This window comes from Gavialis gangeticus, unplaced genomic scaffold (assembly GCF_001723915.1).
Source record: "Gavialis gangeticus isolate Ggan-Ray unplaced genomic scaffold, GavGan_comp1, whole genome shotgun sequence".
NCBI classification, from domain to species: Eukaryota; Metazoa; Chordata; order Crocodylia; family Gavialidae; genus Gavialis; species Gavialis gangeticus.
In genome coordinates, this window is record NW_017729024.1 from 131,022,407 (window position 1) to 131,038,671 (window position 16,265).

At 41.8% G+C, this 16,265-nt stretch overlaps 1 protein-coding gene across 2 annotated transcripts in view; it reads left to right on the plus strand.

Annotated features, from left to right (window-relative positions):
• The window catches only part of SCAMP1 (secretory carrier membrane protein 1), a 93,724-nt gene that overhangs the window by 46,004 nt on the left and 31,455 nt on the right, over nt 1-16,265 (plus strand). For both annotated transcript variants that reach the window (XM_019517732.1, XM_019517733.1), the window contains 2 exons: nt 4,522-4,650; nt 13,360-13,519. In XM_019517732.1, coding sequence (XP_019373277.1) covers nt 4,522-4,650; nt 13,360-13,519 — 289 coding nt within the window. The remainder of the gene's footprint in view (nt 1-4,521; nt 4,651-13,359; nt 13,520-16,265) is intronic.

Below are 16,265 nucleotides of genomic sequence, written 5' to 3' on the forward strand. Positions count from 1 at the left end.
CACTTCCAGAACTAAAAAAAAAAAAGTGAAAACTTTATTGGTCACCTACTGAATTCACATCCTTAAAAGCGTGGACTTTTTAAATAAAAAGCATAAGTAAATAATAGTGTTCCTACTATCACCACTCTTCATTTTTATTTTTTTCTTCAAGTGTTCTGTTCTTTTTTTCTACAGTGCTCTCCCAAATCTCTCAGTTCTCCTGGATTTTTTTGTCTTTATTCATTAGTTGTGAACTAGTGAATTGGCCATCAAGAATGATGGGTGAATTTCAAATAAAAAAAAACAACCAGATTTTACTTTTTATATTTATTAAATAAATATTTATAAAACTTAAGCAAAATTGGCTTAACATTTGAAGATACCAGTCCCTTCCTGCACTTGTTCTTATCCAGTGGGCTGGAGGTGGACCCACCTGTGCTGCCGCCTGTGCACCTCTTTGCTGGGCAAGGGCAGGCAAGCTCTGCGCTGCACAACAGCCGCCTACACCCTCGAGCTTCTTCCACGCTGCTCTTGGGCACCTCCTTCCCTTCTCGGGGTGCAGGATGGGGCCGCTGCTGTTCATCTACTACTTCGTACCTCTGCGTGGTTCCTGCTTTTCCTCAGCTGACCCCTCCCTCTGCCCACCCTGCCATGCCGGGCTCTCAGCGCCCTCCTGGGAGGAGCTCAGTAGAAACAGCCTTGGCCTCCAACTTTTTTCCAAGTTCTGGAAGTTGGGATCATCCTGACGTGGTCACTAAACAAATGCAAAGGTTTGGCAAATTTCTCTGAAGACACAAATCTTCTATCTCTTACAGGGGTGTAGGTTGTAGTGGTGTTGGTCTAAGGACATAGGCAGGCAAGGTTCTTTGGGTGACTCTGATATCTTTTATTAGATCAACTTAAATAGTTGGAAAAAATAATTTTAGCAAGCTTCCATGTTTAAAAACCCTTGGTCAGGCTGAGGAAGTCTCTGCAGTTGGTGTGTGCTCTTCCTGGATGGAAGATCCATCTGGATGGAAGTTTCATTGAGGAAGAGTGCACACCAACTGCAGAGACTTCCTCAGCCGGCGAAGGGTTTTTAAACCCAAAGCTTGCTAAAAAATTTTTCCCCAAGTATTTAAATCGGTCTAATAAAAGATATCAGATTCACCCAAAGAACCTTGTCTGCTTATCCCTTACTGTTTTTTCAAGCTATTGGAATTTATAGAGCATTGTGGACAGACACACCCAGGCAGATAGAATAAGCCCTTTATATATATGTGTGTATAATATATATCGTATATAATTCTGAAATTCGCCCTCCTGCATGTTGACCCTCATCTACATCTCTGGTAAGTTTTATTGATGGACTGGCATACCCTGGTTGCCCTTCATGTCCCTTCTAGTCTTTAGGAATATCCTTGTTCCTTTTAGCTACATCCTGAGGAACAAGGAACTCTGGGATTCCAGATGTGTTTAGGAAGCCTGGAGTTTGTTTTGTGCTAGGGATGTGTTTATGTACATTCTAAACATTTACCTCATACCATGAGGGGTATGTCTATTTTGAGAAACTCTGAGCTAGGATATCAGTTGGCTGCAGTCATCAGCATTAATGAGGTATAGCTGAAGGAACTTTCAGATCCTTTACAATTAGTGGAAAGAGAGAAGTTAGTTTTTAAGGATTAAAAGGGGAAGCTTTGGCAATAGCAGTTACAGCAGGTTGGGAATTGTGTGAAAAAGGGGATGTTTCCATCTCTATTAAATTTGTATTTCTTAACTCTTCCATACGGGTCCAACCCCTTGAAGTATATCTTGGTTTTGTATTGTTAGCTCATTGTTTTTAGTGTAACAATATTGAAAAGCCCAGAAAGGATGCCAGCTGATTCATTTGAAGTCATGGTAACTGACTTTGTTTGCATCGGGGAGATAGACGGGTTAAGGTTAATTAAACAATATTAGACTGAATAGTGTTAACTCGATGCACTTTTTTGCACACCTGGACAAGGGTCATGGATTATAGTTCTCTTCAATCAGTAGGTGGAGACAAAACATGAAAGCCTTTGATGTCAGGTGTTCTCATTGAGTTGTCTCAGCCATAAGTTTAGTATTTTGAAAAAAAATTACCAAATTAAAAACAGCAACACTAATGTTCTTTAGTCATCAACAACTTGAGTGTCATTAGGATGATTTTCTGATGCACCTGTGAATTTCAATATACCACACTTACAGATTGAATTCTGATGGAAGTAATGCTCTAGCTTACTTTTTCACAGAGGGCTATGTGATAAATCTCTAGAATATTTGTGAGAGAGGAGTGATAAATAAGAACACTGGAAAATAAAACATAAATAGAAAGGCACAGAAAAAATGAACAAGTGATCATTATGGTGATATAAAGTGGTACTTTTTTTTCTTTAGCTCGTAACTGGGCCATGCTGTGGGAAATCCAGGCTGTGACTTGTTCTGTGTCTTTGTTTAGCAGTACCCTCACTTTGTAACACAGTTTTTCAAAAGTTAGCTAAAACTTGGTGTAAGCCTCTGTCACTGAGTTTCTTGCTGCATCATAGCAGAGAACAGCTTACTTGATAAACAGCTTTTCTTTGCATTTGTATGTGAAAAGGAAAGCTCAAACCATAAACCCGTGCCATGACCATGTGTAGTTCTGGGTCTTTTTTGCTCACAGGTATAGAATTAAGAAAAGCCTGAGAGGAAAACAGGGGCACAAGAGGATGAGATTTGACCAAATTCGGCAGCTGAATCTCCAGATCAAATCAGGAAACCCATTGATCTCTCCAAATTGAATCGGAAACCTCCAAATGGACTCAGCGATTCGATGATTCAGCCATAGACACAGCTTTATATGTTTTGTTTTGTTTTTTTTCTATGTACCTCGAGGTACCAGGCATGGCTTGTGAACACTGAGATGGTGGGTGGATGAAGTGTCCCACCAGGAGCACAGGAGGGTCCCTGCATGCATGGCAGCGGACCCGGAAGTGGACCAAAAGTACTTCTGGTCTACTTCCTGGTCTCCTGCTACCTCAAGGTACGTAGAAAAAACGTATGAAACTGTGTCTATGGCTGAATCGCTGATTCGCTGAATCGGAATCGAATCTTCAGATTCAGCCGAATCAGATCGGAACAGTGATCTGAATCAGCAAATCAAATCAGTGTCCCCCAAACTGCGCCAAATCCGAATCGAATACCACTTGCTTTGCACACCCCTTAATAGTAGATATGCTTCTCAGCACTGGTCATCTCAGTCAGTCTAGGAGAGCAGTCATCAACTTTTTCTGGTGGCAGAATATAATGGCCCATCTCTGATCTGAGGCAGGCTGGTGCTGGAACCTAGCTTTTGTCCCCTGACTGTTTCTCCTGGCTGCCCAGCTGCAGGGCATGACAACGCAATATAGGCAAAGCTCCTGCTGCCAAATACTAATAAAACTTCAGCCCCACAGGTTGATCAGGCTTGTAGGCCATAGGTTGCTGACCACTAGCCTAGGACACTGTGTACAGGGTGCTACTTGTTTGCCAGTTTTTTAGGACCTTGCTGAACATGGACTAGAACAGGTGTCGAGCATTCAGCCTGGGAAGCCATATGATTTGGTCTTTGAGTTGCTGGGCTGAACCCATGCCTGAGTCCTAGCCTTGTGCACTGCTTGCCATGTGGGCTGGACCCTGTGCTGCATGCCCTGTATACATCATGGGGCAGTCTGAGGTGTGTATGCATGCTGCACCCTGCTGGACTGCCCTTGTATGTTGGCTCTGAGGCTGGTCCATAATAGACCATGTCAAAACCAGCATGAAGGGCTGGTCTGGGGTGCTACCATATAGAGCATGTACCCCCTCTGCCCTGTGCTGTGTGCAGGGTGCACAGCCAGTCCAGGCCCCAAGGCTCACTGTGCAGGTAGCGCTGGCACAGGGTGTACACTGCCCATGACTTGCAGCATGCCTTCGGTGCCCCAAGCCAGACCTTCTGTGTTGCTTGCAGTGCTAGGTCCAGCCCCCATGCTTCAGGTAGCAAGTGCCCTGTGCTGGCCCCATGTGCATGTGTGGTTTCTGCAGTCACTGTGGGCACTGCACAGAGGGGTCTACTCCAGTCCAGCACACAGACTACCCAGTAACCTTCAGCTGGCCTGTGATACTGCATGAGTTTGACTCCCCTGGACTGGAAAAGGGACATTTACACAAGTTGTAAATTCAGGGCATTTCAGGAATCTCTTCTGCATTTGCTTGAACTTGAAACATTTTGGAAACAACTTCTTTTATTTTTTCATGACACTATCTGATATCTGCTGTTTTTTACACAGACAACCAGACCCTGTTCTCCTTCCAACTATTTTCCATTATACTAGTACCTCTAGAGTTAACCTTTCATATTGTTTGAGAATTACTGGTAACTTCTGTTTTTTAAGGATAAATTATCAATAGATCTGTCGGAGTAATGTCTGTAAACTTGGTTGAGAACAGAGTAATTACTGAATTAATAAGCAGATACCTTTGTATGCAGAAAGAAAAATAGAAAACTAACATTTTATTATGAACACTTTTTTTTTCCTCTCGCAGGCAGGAAAAATAATTGGCCACCTCTGCCTGAGAATCTTCCAGTGGGTCCATGTTTCTACCAGGATTTTTCTGTAGACATTCCTGTAGAATTCCAGAAGACAGTAAAGATTATGTACTATTTGTGGATGTGTAAGTAAAAAAGCCTACTCAAACTTTAACATTATATATACCTTATTTTTACATTTACATTTAGACTTGTTGAGAGCCGATGTAAAATGGGATATTGAAAAAAATCTGTGTGTTTTGGACAGTTGTTATTTTGAGAGACTACAGGCTTATTTCTTACATTTTTTTAAAAACATTTTGCACAGGATTCCACACTTTAAAAGAGCTTTTCCCTTTGCAAGAAAATAGGTATTTTGGTAAAAGGTGGTACAGAAAACTATAACAGAAATCTTTCTAACTTAATTTTAAAAGTAATCAAAATAATTAGATGTTATATAAGGAAAATTACCTTAATTTGTATATAGAGCTGCTCTTGTGTGTGCCTTTTTAAATATTGTCCTCATTGTCAGACACTTTTTTAGTTTAAAAACTTGATTGCTGTTCCTTAATTCCATTTAAGAAACTTTTCTTAACATTCCCAATTACAGAAGAATTTACATTTTTAGGACATGTAGCCTTAATTACAAATATTATGCATATATAATAATTTGCCTACAAGTAGATGCAGATTTAGTATCTTGGAAAAGGTAAATTAATGTGGTGGTGTTTTTGCTGTGTTGGCCCAGGGAATATTCAAAAAGCAGGATTTGTATAGTATAGCATACTTTTACCAGAAGTGTATTATCCATATTGGCAAAAGCGTAGAAATCTCATGCCTCTCTGAGCCAGTTAGTTTCTAAGGTACCACCCTGCCCTACTCTTCTCCCCCACCCCCATGTTCACTCCATCATTGTATTCTGCAGGAATTTTTAGAGTAATTTTGTAGGTAAGATATAGGTTTAAGATCTATATTTAATCTGAAAATTTACATTACAGAGTTTCAAATAGTATTAGCTTCTAACTTGAACCATTTAAGTTCTGAAGCCTTGCTGCAATTATTTGTCTCAAGTAAACCTCCTCACTCACCTTGGAGGCCGAAGGTTTTAATTGAACTCCCTGGTACTCTGTTTACTTCAGCCTGGTGTTGCCTTTTTCCGATTTTTCAGGGACATTAAGGAAGAAAGGGGAAAAGGATAGAGGACAAGGAAGAAACCTGAGGAATCTGCTTCAGGCCAAGAAAAGGGTTAAAGAACTTAACAGTGCTCTCAGCCCAGGTAGCAAATCATCTCAATTAGAGCTGGCTTTGTGAATCATGCTTTTTGGGAGGATGTCCAGATGGTCTGATCCTTGCATTTGGAGTGATGGAGCTTCTTCAGTAGAGGCACTTGTTTTAGGAAACCATCATGCCTGCTTTGGCTTGCAGCTTTGTCCATGATTTATCTGCTTTTCAGAAACTTCTTGGCCTCCACAGGTCTGTGGACTGCTGAATGGAATGTTAACAGACTTCGTTCCTGTAAATCCAGCTGTAGGTCCTCTTATTTTTTAAGCTTACCATATCTTTCCACTGCAGTGGGACTTTCTGCAGTTTACCTTTAGTAATAGCTACTTTCACTTTGGGTTTCAACCCCACTTCCCAAAAAATAGGTGAAAACTTTTTTTTTTTTTTTTTTTGGCTGGGGGCCCTGTGTTGGAGGGTTACAATAATATCCTTGCAGGCTTCCTCATTCCCAAACTGCTGGCAGACTAGGTCTTGATTTCTTAATCTTCAGAGTTTTATTTACCTCAGTCAGGAGCATGCTCCCTTCGATTAGTATATCTTGATGGTGTTTGCCAAGTTTTCATGTCTGTATTCTTGCATCCCCAACCCCTAAACTGTCTTTTACATCGCTGTTGAATATGGGTGCTGCTTCCCTCCACTTTTACATATAGGCGAAATTGTGTGATTTTTTTGCTGACTACATGGTGGTTGCCCTCTTTGCTGCTGACCTTAAGATCTCAATAGTAAGCACCCGCTTTCTTATGCCCCAATCCCATATCTGAAGGTATTGTATGAAAGGCCTGTGCTCTTCAACCATTTTCTTCTCAGATTGATTGCATTTTAAACAACCCTATGTCAGGAGGGCCACTTTGAAAATGGTTCCTTTGAAATTATGGGCTGCCTGGAGAGCAGTGTGGTCTTCTGAAATGTTTTCCTGGCCTGTTTTGACATTACAGGTGCTGTGACCCTGTCTCTCCTTGGAGTGTCTCAGATATCCTCCAGACACAAGAGTTGAAACTGGCCTCAAAAGCAAACATTTCATCCTGATTCTGGTGGGACTCCCAGGTTTATTTTGCTGAAGAATAGACTTTACAGTTTGTCCCTTTTTCTAAGAGTGTCTTCCTTCATGTAATGACTTCATTTAGGAGAGTGGACAAACCTGAACTATCATTAGCTGTCCACCAAACTTGCAGGTCTTTGTGGAAAAGTGTTTTTCAGCTTCCCACAGGGTCCATTTTCAAACTGAATGAAGTAACCTACTGCCCTCTCTGAATCCATTTTCCCCCATCATGAGCTTGCATCTATTGGAGGTTAAGTGTGTTTATAAACTTCTGTCTTGTTCTGAAGACTTAACATGATGAAACATGTGAGGGCAAAAAGGGGAAAACTGCAGCTGAAGCTGCTTTTGCCTGTGGTGCAGTCTGCCTTTGTATAATGTGGCCAGCCTTCATTAGCTTTGTCCTGAGCTTGTCTGATGCCATTTCTTCTATTTCATGGGCACTGAATGTGTAGAGTGGCAGCCTGGCTGACTCATTGCTTCTTTTATCATAGAATCATAGAAAATGAGAGTTGGAAGGGACCTCAGGAGATCATCTAGTCCAACCCCCTGCTCAAAGCAAGACCATCCCCAACTAGATCATCCCAGCCAAGGCTTTGTCTTTCCAGGTCTTGAAAACCTCCAAAGATGGAAATTCGATTACCTCTCTGGGTAACTTTGTTTCAGCGTTTTACTACCCTCCTAGTGAGCAAATTGTTCCTAATATCTACCCTAACCTTCCCTTGCTGGAACTTGAGACTTTAGCTCCTTGTTCTGTCATCTGCCACCACTGAACTGTCTAGTGCCATCCTCTTTTGAACTCACCCCTTCAAGTAGTTGAAGGCTGCTATTAAATCCCCTCTGTCTCCTCTTCTCTATACTAAATAAGCCCAATTCCCTCAGCCTCTCCTCAGAAGTGACATCCCCCAGCTCCCTCACCAGTTTTGTTGCCCTCTGCTGGACTCTCTCCAATTTGTCTGCTGCTTTTCTGTAGCAGGGTGCCCAAAACTGAACACAGTTCTCCAGATGTGGCTTCACCAGTGCTGAATAGAGGGGAAGAATCACTTCCCTTAAGCTGCTGGCAATATGTTTAGGGTATTTTCTTCATCAAAGATAGCAGATAGATTGTTTTGCACAGTGAGAGCTTCTGTTCATGTTCAAAATTAGGTGTAGATCAGGCGGCAGTAGTGCAAGATACTTTACTTGTGGTGGGGGGGCCTTGGTGTTTGAAAGGGAAATCAGGCCGAACAAAATTTTAATACAGCATTAATTATGGTTGAGGTTCACATCCAGTAAGGACTCTGCTGCCCAGGAAAGTTCTATAACCTGATTGTATGTGCCAGTGAACAAATTACCCTGGGGCAAAAGGTAGCAGGGCTCCATTTCAAGCTAGCTGCTCCACAGTAACTGCCTTGGTGGAGTCAGTTAAATAAGAGCTAACCTAGGGAAGTTTAGCCTCCCATGAAAGAGGGGTAACTAGCTTTGAATTAGCTTTCCTTTACCAAGGACTGCACTTGCAGTTACTGTAGAGAAACTAGTGTGCTGCTCCCCTTTGCCTCTTGTTAACTTCCTTCTGCATCTGAGTATCAAAGATGTGTTCACATGCAGGAGTGTTACTGGCATAAATGGACCAGTTTCTTTAACAGTATAATAAAACTAATATAGCTGGTACAACTATGCCTTGTAGTTGAGCAATAGTTAATTTAGGTTATCTGATAGCAATCTCTTTTTCAGTTACCAGGGCTAAATTCAAAGAGCTAAATTAGGGAAAAGGTCCTCAAAACTATTATAAAGAGCTTAAATTTACCTAAATCAAAATTGGAGGCAGACAGAAAAAAAGAAGTAAAAGAGCTTTTGGTGAAGTCTGATGGTAATGCTGCCTGAGTGTCTGGATGCCTATTTTTTGGCTTGCAGAACTAGAAGGAAGACACCATTGGTGGGTCTAATACAGGAATGGGCAATTATGTGGGCCTGATCAGTGTCATCCCTCCTTTCCATCAGCTCACCAAAACATAGTGTGTGGGATAGGGAGCACTGTTTGGGAGTGGGATGGAAGTGGGGGGGAAGAACCAGCAGCATACCTACAAGCTGGGGAACTCTCTTCTTGTCAGTGCAGAGGCAGAAAAGGCTCTTGGAGTCATTATTGATGCCAAAATGAACATGGGCCGACAGTGTGAGGAAGCGGGGCCGACAGCGTGGGGAAGCAATCAGGAAGGCCAACCATACCTTGTCATGCATCCACAGATGCATCTCAAGCAGGTTCAAGGAGGTGATCCTCCCCCTCTATGCGACACTGGTCAGGCCGCAGGTGGAGTACCGCGTCCAGTTCTGGGCGCCGCACTTCAAGAGGGATGTGGACAACATGGAGAGGATCCAGAGGAGGGCCACCCACAGGATCAGGGGGCAGCAGGGCAGGCCCTACGAGGAGAGGCTACGGGACCTGAACCTATTCAGCCTCCACAAGAGAAGGCTGAGGGGGGATCTGGTGGCTGTTTACAAACTAGTCAGAAGGGACCAGCAGGCACTGGGGAAGTCCCTGTTCCCCTGAGCACTGCCAGGAGTGACTAGAAATAACGGTCACAAGCTGGCAGAGGGTAGATTCAGCCTAGACATCAGGTGGCACTACTTCACAGAGTTCACTGTCAGGGCGGCTAGGATCTGGAACCAACTTCCAAGAGAAGTGGTGCTGGCTCCTACCCTGGGGGTCTTTAAGAGGAGGCTAGACAATGACCTTGCTGAGGTCGTTTGACCCCAGTACTCTTTCCTGCCATGGTAGGGGGTCGGACTTGATGATCTGCTCAGGTCCCTTCCAACCCTACTAACTATGAAACTATGGAAGGACAAGGCCAGGGTTGTGGGATGATGACAGCGCAGGGCTGGGGCCCAGAGCAGAGCCATGATCTGCTGCCTGTACACCCCTGCAGTGGGCACCAGTTCCATGGGCAGGGGCATGGAGGGTACAGATTGTGGCTCTGACCTGGGCCCCAGCCCTGCGCTGTCACCACCCCAGGATTTCAGCCCCAGTCCCAGACACAGCTCCCCGCCTGGCTATGGTCCCATCTTCTCCATCCAGCTGTGTGCCTTCCTTGCATGGAGACCCTGGGATTGCAGGGTGGTGACAGCATGGGGCCAGGGCAGAAGTGACCTGCTCCCTGCATGTCCCTACCTGCAGAATGGGATCAGCCCTGGCTCAATGCTCTGTCAGTGTCCCACAATCCTGGTGTCTCCATGGAGACTGGCTGAGAGCTGTGTGTGCACGGTATGTGGGTGGGCAGACACGATGGGGCCATGGACAGATGGGAAGCTGCATCTGGAGCCGGGGCCAGGATCTTGGGGTAGTGATAGTATGGGGCTGGGGTAGAGCTGTGATCTGTTCCCTGCACACTCCTGCCTGCAGAATGCATGCCTGTTGCAGGGTTGTATGGGCAGCTGATTGTGAGTGTGCCCCCGGCACCACACTCACCACCCCAAGATCCTGGGGTCTTCCTGGCCCTGCCTGTTTGTCTTGCTCCCAGACACAGCTCGCTGCTTGCATATGGCCCCATCTCAGCTGCCCAACCAGGTGTCTGGACCATGGAGGTTCCATTCCCAGCAGTGGGTGCAGGGCAGATGGACTGGGGTGGCAGGGCAGTGAGGCTGGTTTGGTGGCTGTGGCAGCTGGAAGGAGTTGCTGTCACTGGGGCTGCCAGGAAATGGAGTTCAGCCATTGCATTGACCCAGTCCCGCTGCACGCCCTGGGGGCAGCGGGACCAGCCTTGTGTGCTATAGCTTAAGCTGCCCCCTGTGCCTGGGTCAGGGAGAACCGAGGGACCTTCCGTGGGCTGGACCAAATCTCTCGCTGAGCCGGATTCAGCCTGTGGGCCACATTTTGCCCACCCCTGTTCTAATGGCAGCATCTACTCGAAAATCTAGGTCACTTGCACAGGTATAATGGAAATGATGCTGTAGTTCAGTTCACAAGTTCTTAATTATGGGGAATGGACCAGTATATTTTAAGCTTCACTTTGCTACTGCTGCGATCATCAACAGAGATAATTAAACTGTTTTCAGCTCCTTTCTGCATTGATTTAACTGCAAAGTTTATAAATTGAACTTTTATCTGGAAGTTCAGCTCTGCAGAAATGGGTGATAGTAGCTTTCATTAGCTTAGAGAGTCTTCCAGTGGTAACTAGAGTAGTACACTTTTTCAGGTTCTGAAATTTGTCTGCAAACTCTTGTATCCATCGAAGGCTATATAGTGGTGACTTAGGTTTATATTCTTTGTGACAGTTTATTTATTTGGTGTATATATATACCAAAAAGAATATAAACCTAAGTCACCACTATATATATAAATTTTGAAATGCACAAGATTTTTTCAGACTTCTATTAAAAAAAAAAAAAAAATAAGCAACCACTATATATATAAATTTTGAAATGCACAAGATTTTTTCAGACTTCTATTAAAAAAAAAAAAAAAAGCATAATGCATACGAAAACTCATAAAACATTTTCATTTATAGTCAGATTTTCTGCTTACGTATTTTAGAAATAGGACTAACTTGAAATTTGGGGACCTTTGCAGAGCAAGATAAAGGAGCTGTGAATACTTTCATCCTTTAATTCAGAGGATAGTGCAGTTAATAGTTAACAGTTCTTTTCTGCTATTATATTTTAAGTAACTGTGAACAAAAACAGAACTTTAAGCATTTCACTTGCTTGTCTACTGAAAAGCTAGCAGGCTTATAGCATGCCATAATCAATAATATAATATAACAATTGGGCAGAAGGCAGGGCGGGATGGCACCTTAGAAACTACCTGGTTTAGAGAGCCATAAGGTTTTGTAGGCAGTTTGTCAGAAGCTAATGTAAACATTAAAAATATTTCCATGAATTTTAGGAAAAAACATGTTGGAGGGGAAAAAAACTGAAGATACTTTCCAGTATTGTTTGATATGACAATGCCATGTCATTATAATTTTCACAGCATCCACAAGGGCAAAAGGCTCCCCTGAGTTGGCAAAATTGTTCTTGAATTGGTCACTGAACAATGCTGAACTGACACAAGTATGGTGTCTTTTTAGCTTATAGGACAGTGTTTCTCAACCTTTTTAGACTTGAGGCGTGCCTGGATAGGCTTGAGGCATCCCTTGGAAAGTGCGAGCTTTTAGTTTCCACTTCCTGTAGTTAAAAAAATAAAATAAAATAAAAAAAGACCACAGCAAGTTGGAATGTGTTTTTAACATTATCGATTCCTATTTAAATCTCTGGGTTTATCTTGTGAATCATGTTTGTACACCTAGCAGTGCTAACATTGTGGCACCCTTTGAAAGGATCTCAAGGGGCCCTGGTTGAGAATTGCTGCTCTGGAAGCCAATACCATTGCATGCAATGTTGCTGTTCCATGGCAGCATGGGGTGAAGGGTTATAATGTCTGTTACTCGCTGTGTTTTCTCTGTTTGGAATAATCTTAAATACATTTTCATTAATTCTTCAGTCATAATGTTGCTCTAATATATTTAGTCAAGCATATAAGTCTAGCATCTAATAGCTTTTGTAAACTAGAGTGCTGGACGCTTTAGAGCTGAGAGAACAGGTGAGAGGGAAGGTAAAATGGTAGAGTTCTCAAGCCTGTCGTAAAAAAACGAAAAAACCCAACCCATAACAAACGCATACCTACAATATGAATTAACTTAGAGAATTATTCCTCATAGCTTTGTTTCGTTGTGAAATAATATGTTTGCATTAGAAATTTATTTTGCTTTTTTCCATTTGAAACACTACCTTAACATTTTAGTGAAAAGAGTTTTTGTAATGCTTTCCTTTCACGTAGCAAGCATATACTAAATTCCGGCTTCTTTGTATAGTTTATAAGAAGGCTTTTTAAAAAATAACTATGACACCATAGGCCTTCAGCATATCTAATTATAGGGCAGGTGAGATTCTTATGCATATTTACTGGTCTGACTTCCAGAGGAAATAATTGAATAGCATAAGATGATATCTGCAAGTATCTGTATCCAGTAATTACTGTAGAAGTGCCAGCTGCTGCAGTTGAGAGGGCTTTCAGAAGTTCACTTGCAGTAGTAATCCTACTATCTGTTGTCTCGGGCTTAATGTTTTATATTTATGAAAGCTAACTTTTGTCCATGCTGTATGTGCCTAGTACTAACTTACACTCAGAGTTCTTTCTTAACCAAAGTTAACAAATTGTAAAACTAGTAGACTGGCATATTAGAGATGGGATGTTGATATAAGAATAATGTGGATTTATCTGTTTAAAAGATCTTAACATGAGTACTGCTTAAATCGGTGGTTTTCAACCTGTGGTCTGTGGACCTTTGTGGGTCTGCAGGCTGTGTCTAAAGGGGTCTGTGAAAGATGGCTATGATCAGTCAGAAGTATGTGAATGCACTCATTTACAATTCAAATATCCAACCTCCATTCAAAATTTCCAAAGCAGTCTGTACTACCATTCCAAACTTTTTTGGGGGTCTGTAAATGAAAAAAAGTTGAAAACCACTGACTTATTTTCTGCATATACAAAGTTTAATACAAATTAATTGTTTTGTTTTTACAGTCCATGCAGTGACACTCTTTCTAAATATCTTTGGGTGTTTGGCCTGGTTTTGTGTTGATCCTAGACGAGGGGTTGACTTTGGATTGAGTATCCTCTGGTTCTTGCTTTTTACTCCTTGTTCATTTGTCTGCTGGTACAGACCGCTTTATGGAGCCTTCAGGTAACTGCATTAATCTGACTTCGAATGTTTTTAAAGTACGCCTTGTACATGCTGACGTGTTACTTTTTAAATACAACTTCACTAAATTTAATCTGATGTTAACCAGAATCATCATCATTAACATTAGAGGCAAATAGTATGTTTGTATTAACTCACTTTATCCATTCAGAGTGTAAACTGAAGAAGACCTATTTTTAGAAGTCAAATATTAAAAATAATGCTTTACATGTAAATACAGGCTACTCCTGTTGATTAGGTGTCAGGAAATATGTAACATGAAGTTGGGATAGTTGGACTTAATTAGGGGAAAACTCCCCTCATGTTGTAGTCTATTTTGTCTGAAACGATTGTCAGACCTGAACAGTTTGGAATTATTTTTTTTTAATTTTAAAGCACTGACTAAACACTTATTTCCTGAATAAGCTTGATAAAATTCAAATTGTAAGCAGTCAGACATTATCAAGTGGGTCTGCTCTTTCCAACAAACTAAAATGTTGCTAAAAATATTAAATGCAGCTTCACTTATTTCCATCCTAATATATGAATTGCCTGTGCTGTCTATTCAGTGAGCAGATACAGGGAACAGCATCCAACTGGATTGTACCAGTGGCTTCTTTTTTGTGGTTAGTCAATCTGCAAATCCATATGCAAGATAAATTGTCAAATAAGATTTTATTGTTCAGGCTTAGAGGTCTTTTATAATAATAAACAATAATAAAATAATAATGTAATTGATAACTAAACTGGCATCTTTCCAAATGGAGTAGTCTCATAGTTGACTGTTTTTGAATTTGTTAAACAAGATTGTATGAAATAAACATTTGCATGGCCTTAGGATCAGGAGATACCTGTGATTTTGTATGTGGGCTCCTTTTTACCACTTTCATGATTTTAAGGACTTGTCTGCATGGGACACTCAGGAAATGCAGATCAATTAAGTAATTTTTAATTCATTCCATTAATGTTATTAAATGTACAGAAGTTAAAGTACCTTAAATCCCTCTGAGGATGCTGTGGTTTAGAAATAAGTGACTGTTAATATCTGCAGTTTAATCCCCTATATAGAAGGTATTCTCTTTCCTTGCTTAATCGATAGGGCTGCCTGCAGACCCAGACAGACATTGGTGTTTGCTTTTCCAGTCACCTTTTCTAGCACTTCTGCTGAGGATCCTGTTTTCTTTTTGTATCCTTTGTGAAATGTCTTCTGCAGTTTGAAGAAGCTAGAAAAAGTTGCCATGTACTTCCCCCTGTTTAGTCCAATAGGAAGGAAAGCATGGGTAGAAAACAGAATAGGTAAATCGGATGTAATAGAGTTGTTTTGTTATATAGAATACAATAGAACCCAAAGGGAATTTGTAAGAGAGCAGCAGAAATCATCAGGAAGCTGAAGGAATTGACTTGTGAGTACGGACCTACTTAATTTACAGTTTCATGGATTTTGCGGAAATTGCAAAATATATGATTGTCTGTAAAATCATTCAAAAGAAAAACTGAATAAAACCAAAATGCTGTCTTCCTAGTGGGAGCCAGCAGTTCTCCCTGCCAGGAGGGGAAGGTGCCAGCTGGCAGGATGGCGCAAAGGCAGCAGACAAGATGGTGGCTGCCCCCTCCTTCCCCTGCCAGGACCTCTGTGTTGATCAGTGCCAAGGGGCAGGGATCCAAGAAGGGTGGCCAACAATCAAGATGGTAGCCACCCTGTTGTCTGCCCCTCTCCCCCCAGTCAGCACTGAAGCATGGGGCCTCTCCACAATCAGTGCTGAGGGGTGGGGCCACCACAAAATGACCATGGAATTAGAACTTTACCTAAATCATGGGTGTACTTACAAATGTTTGTGGGTAGATCACAGAGTAGACTCCTACTCACGACAGAAGTATAAAGAGAAACAGATAAACATATGAAGTATGAACATGTGGTTTGTTTAATGATAAACTGATTAATATAAATCTGTGGGTGCTTTAATAGACTAAAGATGGAGAAAAATTGTGTAGAAATAGGAAGGAATCTTAAAAAGGGGAAAATGTAGGCTGAATAGTAAAAAAACAAAAACAAACAAACAAACAAACAAAAAAACAAAACAGTTCCTGATGGATGTGTTTACTATGTAACCTATTATATGCATCTGTTACATTCTTGTTTCCAGTCTAGTTTTAAGTAACACATTACTTTAAACAAGATGGGTTGGATGATAGATGCCAGGGTCAGTCAGAGAGATAATACCTCCTGTTCTTTATTCTCAGCCAGATATTAATGAACAGTATATTAAATTTGCACAGAAAACTTGTACGTCATTGCTGAGCACGTAGCAAGTTTTCATAATAGTCTTATTCTCTGTCTTAATGTTTGTCTTCCACTGGTGATCTCAAGCATGTATACCAGCATTGTAAAAGTCCTTGTCCTTGTTGCACAGCCATAGTCATACAACCTCTATCACTTTACTGTTATCCCACAAATGTCTCCCACATAATCTGACCACCCTTTAGGCTGTATGGATGCTGGGGCAGCCCAGACCATCCAGATGATAAAATGGCCTCTGTGATGTACATGCTGTTGTGTGTACAAATTTTGTTTTATAGAAGCAGCATCTTAATCCTGTGTCTGTCAGGATGGGTTCTTTGTATGTAGTGTATTGGTGTTTTCAGGTCGTGACATAGACCTCTGGGTTTGCTGTGGCTCTCTTTAGGCAAGAAGTCAAAAGAATGCTCTCTATGTCCATGGCTTACCTGGGAGATAAAAATTTCATAGAAG